Raw genomic sequence first — 9,528 nt, forward strand, 5'->3', positions numbered from 1 at the left:
AAGGCCCTTGGGTCCTGATGCTGTTTATTTCAGACCTAATTGAGATTTCATGCAGGGGAAGCCTAAGCCACAAGGACTGAGACCCCAGTGCTGACTGTACTGCCCTGAAATATAAACTTTGGACTCTAACCTATGGACTATTTCTCAAAGAACTCTTTGCAACTGCAAAGCTCACCATCTCTTCTATGTATCTGAACTTCAAGATTTGAATTTACGTCTGTATAAATATTGATCTTTTAACCATACACTCTCTTTTTTCTTTTAATACATTTTAATTTACTTACTAACAATTGGCGGTGAGCATGTATTTGTATATGATTTGGAAAACTCAATAACTTGGGAGGTAATGTCTCCAATCCTTTGGGATTGGTAGAACCTTTTCTTTTATATGATGGAATGAGATTTTCAGTAATCCTTATCACATTTGACTTGTGTGCCTAGGTGGAGACCTGAGGTGTGGTTATTTTAATGGAACTGTGTTGCTAGCTTCTGAGTAACCAGTGAGGTATAATAGACGCTGTTTTGTGCTGGGTTTGTAAATCGAAGTATTGCAATATCCACCAGCTTGCTGGAGGATTGCCTGCTGCATTCTTTGCAGTTCACCATAACGGAGTGACCTAAGATGGCCCCCAATGGGACCCTGGTCACACCATGAACATCCTTTCCACTAGGTTATCAACATGGGGGAGTGGGATGAGAGGGGCTTTAGCTATTCTCCTAGGACTGACCACTGTGATAACAAGAGAGAGGCTGGAGCAGTGGAAGATCTGAGCCCTGGTGCAAGATTTGAAGACTGAACCAGAGGCGGTGAACCAAAGTCAGGCCATGTATTAAAGCAGATGCTCACAAGTCCACTGTTCATCACATGAAACTGGCAGAGTTGTTGCTAGTGTACTAGGCTCTAGGTATTTACGTTAATATATTCCAGCTAGTGCAGATCCATCCTGTGACGTGTAATACCTTGGGGAAACACCCTGTAATCCCCATAGTCCTCATTTGTATATAGTTGTGATATTACATCTAAAGCAGGCCATGTGAGGTATCTGGGGAAAGGTTAGGATCTGCTGAACATCATTGTTCTATCTAAATGGGTATCATCAATACATATGAAATTATAAGAATGGAATTGTGTGGTTTTCTCTAAAACATTCTGTGGGTTTGGGAGGCACCCAGATACTGGCTCTACAGAGACAATGAGAGGCAAGGTAACCAATACCTGGGTAGCTGCTGTTGAACAGAAATCACCAGCCATTGTCCAGCAAGAAAGTTACAATTTAATGACTCACCTGCATGCAGCTACACCAAGGGAATAGATCAGCCTGTCCTGGAGACTCAGCAAGGCCCCCAGACATGCCTGGACTTGTTCTTTGTATAAAACAGAACTAAGTGGCTACTTGCCGGGTGTTTCTCTTGCTCCCAACTTTGCTGCAAGCAACAAGGACACCCTTAGGTTTGCATCAGTTAAGGACCACTTCATTTGGCCTTCACAGAGTGGCATTGAGTTTTCAGAGCTAATGCACCGTATATTACAACTGCCTTGGCAGTATGCAGCGGTATACTGCTACGATCAATTGAAAATGGGTTTTGGTCCCGTGTATGGTGGCAGCATTCCCACACATAGTGCAGATGGCAGTACACTACACACACAAAATAAACCTAGTGTCAACTGCTAGGTTGAACAGTCTGCAAGACTCAGTTTGCCCTGACAATCTGAGCTCCTGTTATCGGTGAATATTCTCTTCTATCCCGTGGAGGCTCTCAAGCTGTAGTTCTCCAGAGTCAATTTTCTACTCTTCCCGCTGTTCACAGACCTGAGGGAATTGTCTGGGAGTCCTGGCCAACCAGAGAGTTCACAGAGACTGTACAGGAGAATCATAAAGGTTCCTGTCCAACACACTGAGTGTCAGACGTGAGATTCATACACTGATTCTCAGGGCTCTGCCTTCCTGTCGCTGTAAGGAGATTTCCTCTCGCTGCTGAGTGGATTTTGGTGAGTTGCCTGTTTCTGCATTAAAGTTAGTGCTGAGGGATCAGGAAGGGTTCCAGAGTTCAAGTTAAGAACCATCTAGGCAGGAATTCACCAAAATGGTGACTTGAACTGTTTAGTATTTAGTAGTAAAAAGCTAAACAGTTCAAGAGATTTACAATGGGAAATACAAATGCATTGGAAGTAGTTTAGACAAATATTTGTTTTTCAGATCAGTTCCTTGTCTCTTACTGTGTCCCTCTATCTGTCTCAGTAGCTTCCTTTTTTGGGCGGTGTGGTTTTTCCTCTGGGTCCTTCAATTTTTCCAGTTCAGGAACTTCACTCCCCTTTTAGAAAGTTCAACCAAAGCCTCCTCAGTGGGTACCAGAGGGTTCACAAGAAGAATGGGTCACACACTGGCCAGATTCTGCTCTCACATTCTGCCTTCAGTGGGTCACTCCAAATTGACACTGACCTTCCTGACAGCAAAATCAGGGCCCATGTGTTTTGGAATCCCCATCTGTCATGATTTTCACAGCTGGTAGCCAAAAGATAAACATTAAGGGTGAAATCTTGGTCCTATTCAGATCAACGGCAAACTCCCAACACGGCCCAACAGGAGTTCACCCTAAATCCACATGTAGGGACTTAAATAAATGGCCTGATTTACACTGGCCATGAGCCTCCAGTGACTTAAACTGGAGTCATCCCCTGGCCTCTAAGACTGGGTGAGCTCATTTGGACCAATGCTGAACTGACAGGAGAGTTGCTGAAATCTCACACTCACAGGCTTAGAGGTTCAGAACAATCAGGATAACAATTTTTCTGAGGGGACAGAGGGGTCAGCTCTCTCTTGCCCCTGCATCTCTGGAAAGGACGAGAATCACCAAAAGGCAGTAAAAATAACCAGATGGTGTTGGAAATTTCACCAGGGAGGTCCCAGAATGCACAGTGTGTCTGCGTGTGTATGTGGAAATCCTGGCTTATGTACAGACCAAAGAGGCATATTGAGGCCTCCTGGGGTGGGGTGAGTGTGTTAGACTGTAATGTAATTTCTACCAAACTGTAGCAGAATGTCTCTCACACCTTCCCCATCTGGACCCTCCCTCCTCCTGTGAGCAACCCCTCTACAGCCTTGTGGTAATGTCAGCAATTGCCAACACGGAAAAGCAGCTTCAGGAAGGGATGTCTGGGTTTCTAGTGGGCTGCAATATGTTAAAGCTTCATGTCATTTTGAGAAAGAGTTACTCACACTGGCTACTTTTAGTGTCCACGTCCTCTCTCCCTCCCACCGGGTCTGTCCCTCTCTCCTTCCCTGCACAGCCCGAATTGTTGCTGGCACAGACAGACTCTGAGTTTAGCCTAGTCTGTGGAGGTATTGCTGTGAGCTGTCCCTGTGGGATCTGGCACTTGGTTTTGGTCCTGGGTGAGGGGTATCACTGGGGATGGGGACATACACGGAAACGTGGACAACGTTTGGGGTTGTGGGGCAGGCAGGGGGTACATGGATGGGGGACAGCACTGGTGCCTGTGGGGGAAGAGAGCGGGGTGTACATGGACAGGTGAGCAAACGCTGGGTGTTGTGGGAGTGGGGAGCGGCGTGTACATGGTCAGGCAGGCAGTGCTGTTGAAATTGAATTTTACTTTGTGATTGTTGGTTCAAGGCCAGCACAGGAACCTTTCCTGGCCTTGAATGCGTGTTGGTGGGTCTCAGGGTCTTTCTTCCCTTGCAAGCCACAGAGCTGCAGCTTGGGTGTCACAACCTTTACTCAGGTTTCAGAGTAGCAGCCGTGTTAGTCTGTATCCGTAAAAAGAACAGGAGTATCTTGTGGCACCTTAGAGACTAACAAATGTATTTGAGCATAAGCTTTTGTGGGCTAAAACCCACTTCATCAGATGCATTCAGTGGAAAATACAGTTGGAAGATATATATATACACAGAGAACATGAAACAATGGGTGTTACTATACACACTATAACAAGAGTGATCAGTTAAGGTGAGCTATTACCAGCAGGAGAGAAAAAAAAACTTTTTGTAGTGGTAATCAAAATGGCCCATTTCCAGCAGTTGACAAGAAGTTGTGAGGAACAGTAGGGGGGAAACTAAACTGGTTTTTGAATGTTATAATTCTTGATGTCTGACTTGTGTCCATTTATTCTTTTACGTAGAGGCTGTCCGGTTTGGCCAATTTACAGGGCAGGGGGCATTGCTGGCACATGATGGCATATATCACATTGAATTATAACATCCAAAAACCAGTTGGAGAACACTTCAATCTCCCTGGTCACTCGATTACAGACCTAAAAGTCACAATCCTCCAACAAAAAAAAGCTTTGAATTGGAATTAATTTGCAAACTGGACACCATTAAATTAGGCTTGAATAAAGACTGGGAGTAGATGGGTCACTACACAAAGTAAAACTATTTCCCCATGTTTATTTGTTAGTCTCTAAGGTGCCACAAGTACTCCTAACCTTTACTCAGTTTTGTTTCCAATTGTTGTTGTTGTTGTGTAACTTCAGGCATTTCACCAATGAAAAGAACCATTGATCTTTGCTTCTCAGATGGTTCAATCTCCCATTATACTCTGACCCCCATCCATACTCTCCTTCCTTATCCCAGACTGCCCTGATTCCAACAGTACGCTGGACACTAGTGTCTGCTTCATGTCCCCAGTCATTACTGGCTCCCACAACCTCCGAGCTGCCCCACACTCCCTGCATCTCTTCCTCGGCAGGGGGTTAGGTGCCTCCCATCACACCTGCTCCCTTGGCTGCCAGGTAATCAGTGACTATGTCTCACCAATGAGAATCTCAAACACCTCCTGAGGCTTCGGGGACTGCTACACAGGAACAGCTCACAAGCAGAGAAATTTGCATATAGGCTTTCCAAAATATTTATTTTACTGAAAGTATTGTAAATGGATAGTCTTGTGTTGTCAGACAGGGAGAAACACATTCTTGATCTGCTCTCTACCAGTCATCCCCCTGAAAACTCTCTACCAGCAATTTATAGACTTTTCTCATATCCCTCTAATCAGGGCTGGCTCCAGCATTCCTGTCACCCCAAGCAAAAAAAAAAAGCCACAATCGCGATCGGCAGTGGTAATTCGGAAAAAAAAAAGCCGTAATTGCGATTGGCAGTTCGGTGGCAGGTCCTTCACTCCTATAGGGAGTGAGGGACCTGCCGCTGCCGAATTGCCACACATGCCGCCCCTCTCCCTTACAGACACATCAGGAGTACCATCTGATCTGTGGCCATGGAGACATACTTGGAAACTTTCTGGGTGGAAGTGTGGACGTTCTCAGTGCTCCTTCCAAGCATATGGACCGGTTCAGGGGGTGTGGGCTTCCACATACCGAATCCTGCCGGGTCCATGGGGAGGATGCATGTGGGATTGGGTAATTCACCGAGATATCTGGGAAATTAGACCTCCTGGTATGCCCAATCGATTTTTAGTCAGTGCTCCTGGGATTACATCTGACATTTGGATGGGGTTAGGGAGTCAATGGACATTTTGGCCGTTACAACCCCCACAGCTTCAGTGTATCCGTAAACTGAAGCCAGGAGAAGTTGTTACTCTTCATGACTACGTTTGCTGGGAGGGTAGGGGACAAGGAACTACCCTGACAGGACACTTATTTTTTTAAGCTAATGATAGCTGTGTGTATGTTAAAGCCACCACATTGCAAGACATACATTTTAATCTCATTACCACTGCAGGCAATCATATTATTTACTGGCCTGCAGATAGAATTTTGCAAGTAGTCCTTAGGTTCCAGATACCCTTTAATTGGACTAGTTTAGTGCCTGATCAATTTCAAAATTCGCTTTCACTGTTACCAGAGGTTCAGAAAATCTCTGAAGTACAAGGGCAAATTCACATGCTTCAAAATATGTATCAAGTTAAAAAGTATGCCTTTCAGACAGCTTATAGAGTATCCACCTTATGTACTAAGTATGATGTATTGTGTTCTATGACTAAGATTGTACAACAACCCCATCATATTATCGCTATGGGAATGTTATTGCTTGTGTTGTGCAGGAGTATGTTATTGTTGTTGTGAAGGACGTAATAATAGTAATACCTTTCATGTCCATGCTCATCATGCATTGTCATTACATCCAATCAAAACCCCTAAGGTTGAAGCATCTGATGTAGAATCTGAATTCCGAGATTTAATGCAAATAGAGATTTGAAAATGTTTGTTGTACTAGTATACAAAAGGGGGGGGGGGTTGTGGAAGCAGAGAAAGAACTGACAGGAAGGGGATGCAATACATGACAGTTCGTTAGCAAGAGTCAGGCTAACTGTAACCCTGGTAACGCGAGATTTGTAGAAGCGAGGATTGTGTGAGGCGGGTGAGAAAGAACTGTGTAAGAAGTCATTATGACCTGGTATAGATAAGGTGTAGAAGACCTTGTGTAGATAAGGTATAGAAAATATTGTATGTTGGCAAGAGTCAAAACAAGTGAGGAAATGAGATATCAAGATGGTCTATGTATAAACAAAATGCAACTGTTGCTCATTATTGTCTGTAACAAAAGGTATAAATGCTTGCTGTAATTGTTTACCTGTTGAGAGACCTGCTTAGCTCTCTCCCTCTGCGCAATTGTGAGAGTTAATAAAGCATCTGACTTGCTATACCTAAACAAATAGTGAGAACTCTGTTTTTCTCCGACACCCTACAGGCATGTTATTGAATGACTTCCTACTGTGAGGACTTTGCCCCTTTATCTGAAGCACACAACAAAGACTGCTAATGCATAGACAATACTCAATTAGATGCATCATTTGTCTGATCTGGTATGGAAATTCCTATGTTCCCTATATTTACTAAAAATAATTTCATTTCTTTTTACTCGTCTAGCACAGGTGTAAAGACAGAGGGAATATGCAGAATCCAGAGACCTGTGTTTTTCCAGTAACTAGGAAACTCACAAATTATCTCCAACTCATTTTCTTTCTATCCTAAAGACTACAATCGGACATGAGGTGCTTTGGTCCCATCCGCACACATCTCACGTTGTGTTACCATGTCACTGACTAGATTCTGATCTCAGTCACACAAGTGTGAATGTATAGTTCAGCTGAAGTCAATTGGTTAATGAGGAGTCAAACCAGTCCATATCTTCCTCCACCAAATACAATGGAATTTCCTGCGTGTACACCTACACCATGACTGGTAAGAAATGTCATTATTATTATCTTTTGAGCATCTTTGTGCATGTAGCAGTGAAATTCCATAGAAACATAACAGCCATACTGGGTCAGACTAAAGGTCCATCTAGCCCAGTATCCTGCTTCCGACAGTGGCCAATGCCAGGTGCCCCAGGGGGAATGAAAAGAACAGGTAATCATCAAGTGATCCATCCCCTGTTGCCCATTCCCAGCTTCTGGCAAACAGAGGCTAGGGACACCATCCCTGCCCATCCTGGCTAATAGCTGTTGATGGACCTATCCTTCATGAATTTATCTACCGTAGTTCTTTTAAAAACCCCACTATAGTCTTGGCCTTCACACCATCCTCTGGCAAGGAGTTCCACAGGTTAACTTAGTCTTTATCCCTAGGAGATGCATTTTCTCATTTCTAGGCTCTGTGAATCTGAGTCAAAAGTAATCATAGAATCAGTTACAGTCCACACCACCTACAAGTGTTATTACCTCTAGGAGGATTTGTAACAGGGAGGAAAAATAATGCATGTAGTTACAAAGAATGTCTGTAAAACATACACTGACTCCAATAGGACAGTGACACTTTAGTGATACCAAACTTTTTCACTGGGGCTGCCTCATATTAGGTCCTAAACCTATATTTAGGCACCTATATAAAAGGGGCACTGAGCATCACTTGTGCCCTTTGAGGTCATTTTGATTAGGAAGAGAAAATCAAACACCATGAATAAACTCTATAGCATTGATTACTTGCATACATTGATAGATTATTTGCCTCCCTTCTAAACTAAACACTCCCAATCTATGTATCTCTTATTTTATAGAAGATTTGACCCACTGGATGGTTTCATGCATATTAAAACAGAGTAGGGTGACCAGAGGGGAAGTGTGAAAAATTGGGATGGGGGTGGGGGGTAATAAGTGCCTATATAAGAAAAAGCCCCCAAAATTGGGACTGTCCCTATAAAATCAGGACATCTGGTCACCCTAACACAGAGTCCACAATATTTCTGTAGCTGGAACATGTCCTATCTCTAATGGAAAGCATGTGGGGAATACAAAGAGAACATTCCCTAGGAGTGTCCTTCGATGTATTTCAGCTTTCCTATGTTTATACACTGTTTCCCAGGAACAATCACAGGGATTATGAGGGATCTGTACTCAGTACTTTATTGGCCAGTGATTAATTTTAATCTTTATTTTTTTTTCACCAGCAGAGGAGAGCGTTTCTGGAATAAATGGCAGAGAGAAACCACACTATGGTGACCGAGTTCATTTTCGTAGGATTCACAGATCATCCAGATCTACAGATCCCCCTCTTTATGTTGTTCCTAGTGATGTATCTGGTCAGCCTGATGGGGAATCTTGGGATGATAGCGTTAATCATGGTTGAAACCCGACTTCATACCCCCATGTACTTTTTCCTAAGCCAAATGTCCATTGTAGATATTGGATATTCCACTGCCATAGCTCCCAGGATGCTAATGACCTTTGTAGCAGAGACTAGAACCATTCCTTTGACTGAGTGTGCGGCACAACTATTCTTCGTCTGTTTCTTTGTGACCAATGAATGTTGCCTCCTAGCTGTGATTGTGTATGACCGCTTCAAAGCTGTCTGTAATCCTCTGCTATACAGAGCCATTATGTCCAAGAGACACTGTGTCCTGTTAGTGGCTGGTACATATGTATGTGGCTCTGTGAATTCAGTTGTGCAAACTCTATTTATACTCAGTCTGTCCTTCTGCAGCTCCAATGTTGTCAACCATTTCTTCTGTGATGTGCCCCCTATGCTGAAGCTGTCCTGTTCTGACACCCATGTCACTGACCTTGTACTTTTCACTTTCTCTACTGTAATTGGAATGACTACTTTCCTGGGTGTCCTAATCTCCTACATGTGCATCCTTCTGGCCATTCTCAGGATCCGTTCTGCCAAGGGGAGACGCAAAACCTTTTCCACCTGCGCCTCCCACCTGACAGTCGTCATTATGTTTTATGGGACGCTGATATGTATATATTTAAGACCCAGTTCTAGCTACGTGATGGACCAAGACAAGGTTACCTCTGTGTTTTATGCCCTCGTGATCCCCATGTTGAACCCCCTGATCTACAGCCTGCGAAACAAGGAGGTAAATGATGCCTTTAAAAGGGTGATATACAGGAAGATTTTTTCTTGGTCATTATAATCATTATATTTTAACCAATAAACAGTAGATGGAATAAGAGTGAGTTCTCTGTCATTATCCTTATTTCTATGACTCAGCCACTCCATGTGATGTACAGAAAATCATATAATGGAACCCAGTCAAATACAATATTAGAAATTGCTGTTTTTAAGATCCATGAATGAGGGTCTGTGACACTATGCAGAATCAGCAAGATGCTCTG

The 9,528-nt window shown here is 43.5% G+C and overlaps 1 protein-coding gene across 1 annotated transcript; it reads left to right on the forward strand.

The window, feature by feature from the left end:
* Positions 1-6,715: 6,715 nt before the first annotated feature.
* On the forward strand, positions 6,716-9,326 carry LOC135972227 (olfactory receptor 5AR1-like). The gene is made up of 2 exons (XM_065549395.1): positions 6,716-7,153; positions 8,358-9,326. The coding sequence occupies exon 2, from the start codon at positions 8,382-8,384 to the stop codon at positions 9,324-9,326; it is 945 nt and encodes a 314-aa protein (XP_065405467.1). The 5' UTR covers positions 6,716-7,153; positions 8,358-8,381.
* Positions 9,327-9,528: the final 202 nt, after the last annotated feature.

Source organism: Chrysemys picta, chromosome 1 (genome assembly GCF_011386835.1).
Source record: "Chrysemys picta bellii isolate R12L10 chromosome 1, ASM1138683v2, whole genome shotgun sequence".
Classification (NCBI taxonomy): domain Eukaryota; kingdom Metazoa; phylum Chordata; order Testudines; family Emydidae; genus Chrysemys; species Chrysemys picta.